Raw genomic sequence first — 2,924 nt, 5'->3', positions numbered from 1 at the left:
CAAAAAATCCCCCAAGAAAATGGAAAAAAAAAAAGCCACGAGAAAGAAATGCTCTCAGGGATCCCTCTGTGCGTCTGCACAAGCTGATGGGGTAGATCCGAAGCCACGCAGCACTGTCCGGCCAAACGGGCTCCCAGCTTGAGAAAAGAAAAACAAACAAAAGCCCCGGGATCCCGCCAGCGTGGCAGCATGGACTGGGAAGCAGTTCCACACTCGAATGGAGCTCCACAGCCTCTCAGGAAGAAGCAAAGATGGCACACGGAGCCAGGTACTTGAGCGAAAGGAGGGGGAGGTGGTGTGAAGTAAGGAAGAAATCAAAAGAAAAGGAAAAAAGCAACACCAGCAGCCAACAAATGGCACTCAGGGAGTTGGCCAGTGAGGGTGGGTGGAATCCAAGCAGCCGGTGCTTCCCGGCCAAGAGACTGTGGCCACGGAAAGCAGAGGAGGCCAAGTGGTGGTAAAGAAGGGTGGGGGTGGGAAAGCATATATTGCCAGTTAGCGGTTGTTGTATCTTCTGCTGGAAGCTCAGTGAGGCTGCTTTCTCGTACCCCCTATTTGCTGGTATCTGATAGGAGTCGCAGATGGCGGATCCGTGCTGCGTTAGCTGATAGGGGACCTCTGCATGTATGTCTCCTTGCTCTCTGTTCTCTCTTAGTTTCTTATTCCATTTGGTGTTTGGCTGAGTTTTATCTCTTCATTTGATGTTTTAGGGTTTCAGGATTGCCGTTTTCTCTGTTTGGCTTAGTTTTTCGGATCTTTGCTGTAGAGGGACAGCGTGGTCCTTCTGCCTAGAGTGCCATGTTGCTGAAAGTCCTCTTCCATGCTTGTTTTATCTGAGAATTCCCTTCTATAATAGGCACTCAATTTACAAAAATACTTGGTTTATTCTCAAAAGAACTACTGAGTAGTAGTGGTAATTGGGTAGTGTGCCGTACCTGTAGTCTATTTTTCTTGTGCCTTGAAAATCATAAAATACAGATTTTGAGTAAGGATAACTAGCATGTTTCTATCTCCATAAGATGTGTTAATGTTCTTGCCCTCTTTAATTTAGGTTTGGTACCATGTATGTAGCAGCCGTGGAAAGGGGTGTTACAATACAAGACTCAAGGAAGATGGTGGCTGTACCATATGGTACAACGAGATGCAGGTAAGACTTCGGGTAAACTCACAAAAAGCTTACTCAAATTGGTCAGATAGACTGCTGAATTAAGGAATTATCTAGACAGGTTAGATATCGGCTTTTATCTATTTATCAATTAGGAAAAAAAAATAGTGAGTATTTGGTTTTAACATTAGTTGTAGTTGTAAATTGTAGCTTGTGGGTCATTGCTTAAGAAATCTAACTTCCATTTATATTATTATAGCTTGTCTGGTTTCATTTAATACTGTTCAATGCAACTCTGTCAAAATGAAATTTTTTTTAATACTTTAATTTCCTCTCCCTTTCTTAGTTGCTGTCTGAGATAGAAGAACACCTGAACTGTACCATTTCTCAGGTTGAGCCAGATATAAAGGTACCAGTGGATGAATTTGACGGAAAGGTTACCTATGGTCAAAAAAGGGCCATTGGTGGTAAGCTTTGAATTCTTTTAACTCTATTTTAAATGTGAATGTGCCATTTAAGCTACACTTTAAGCAGAGAGTAATTTATTTCATTGTTTTAAGTGTATATTATTTGCATATTAATCTTTTCCTCCTTTTTACTCTCTTAGCACTTTGTCCATACCTGTCTTATAGCATTTTTACTGCATAATGTTGCGTGAATAAAGAGTAGCAGCTTAGCTGTTTTTCTCAAGGTATTAATGTCATAAGAATAGTTGAATGTTTTATGGAATTATTTGGAAACAAGTACAATAGGTAATTTTAAACAAGGAATCAGAGACGTTTGGCTTAATTCAAGTAGGTCAGGACCTCCAGCATACTATTCACTTTCCCTGAAATGCGCTTCCTTAGTTTGTTCTGGAAAAATTTTTAAGATTCAGGTTAAACTAGTTTCCAGACCTATGAAGAGAGTAGAGAAAGAGTGGGTAGGGGTACAGAGGCAGCTGTTAGTGAGACCTGATTTATTTGTATTGAATAATTAGCTTAACAATTTTAAAAGTCAAAGATTTGGAGATAGCTTCCCCAATAATTATTATTGCTAGAAGCAATGATGAAACTAATATAATTGAGTCAAAGTATTGCTGACAAGTTATTTCAAGCATGTCATTTACATTACTTTGTAATTTGTGTGTGTGATACAGGTGGAAACTATAAAGGCCATGTGGATGTTTTGGCACCTACAGTTCAAGAGTTGGCTGCCCTTGAAAAGGAGGCACAGACATCTTTCCTGCATCTTGGCTACCTTCCTAACCAGCTGTTCAGAACCTTCTGATTTTAACATACACTAAGTAAGATTTGCATAATCAAAGTCTGTAGTCTTAAAACTCTGAAAGAGTTGTACTGCTTCCCAGTAGCAGTACTTATAGTAACTTAAGCTGTTAGTGATACCTCTTGCATGTCAAGAAGCATTTAGTCTTAAGAATTCTTCATAAAATGGCAGCCTAATGAAAATAATAAATTTGATGACTATTACATGTTTATGAAGGTTTGTGTCTTGTTTTAAAGCTATCTTGATTTTTTTTAAAGAAATTTATGGACTTATGAAGTGGAATTTGTGGTATATGAATTTGGCAGAGGACCTTTGTGGAACCACTAGTGAATATCCTGAGAATAGAATTTTTCACAGGAGATAGTTCTGAATGGCCACAGTGGACTCGTGCATACGATTGTGAAGGTGGCACAGGACCGGGCAACATATCTTTGTGTTGTACATTGGAGTTGACTCGCTGGCAGCTAACAACAGCAGTCCTAAATGGAGACAATCTTGAGATGGTTAAGGTTACCTAGGTATATACTGAGACTAGAGGAAAGTCCTGTCATAA

The 2,924-nt window shown here is 39.6% G+C and overlaps 1 protein-coding gene across 1 annotated transcript in view; it reads left to right on the top strand.

Annotated features, from left to right (window-relative positions):
* DDX1 (DEAD-box helicase 1) overlaps nucleotides 1–2,586 on the top strand; it is a 42,260-nt gene extending 39,674 nt beyond the window's left edge. The window contains exons 24-26 of the mRNA XM_004373044.2: nucleotides 1,052–1,147; nucleotides 1,452–1,572; nucleotides 2,244–2,586. Of these exons, the coding sequence (XP_004373101.1) occupies nucleotides 1,052–1,147; nucleotides 1,452–1,572; nucleotides 2,244–2,374 (348 nt within the window). The 3' untranslated portion in view covers nucleotides 2,375–2,586. The remainder of the gene's footprint in view (nucleotides 1–1,051; nucleotides 1,148–1,451; nucleotides 1,573–2,243) is intronic.
* Nucleotides 2,587–2,924: the final 338 nt, after the last annotated feature.

The sequence above is a fragment of the Trichechus manatus genome, unplaced genomic scaffold (assembly GCF_000243295.1).
Source record: "Trichechus manatus latirostris isolate Lorelei unplaced genomic scaffold, TriManLat1.0 scaffold00023, whole genome shotgun sequence".
NCBI lineage: Eukaryota > Metazoa > Chordata > Mammalia > Sirenia > Trichechidae > Trichechus > Trichechus manatus.
This window is presented reverse-complemented; position numbering and strand designations above follow the sequence as displayed.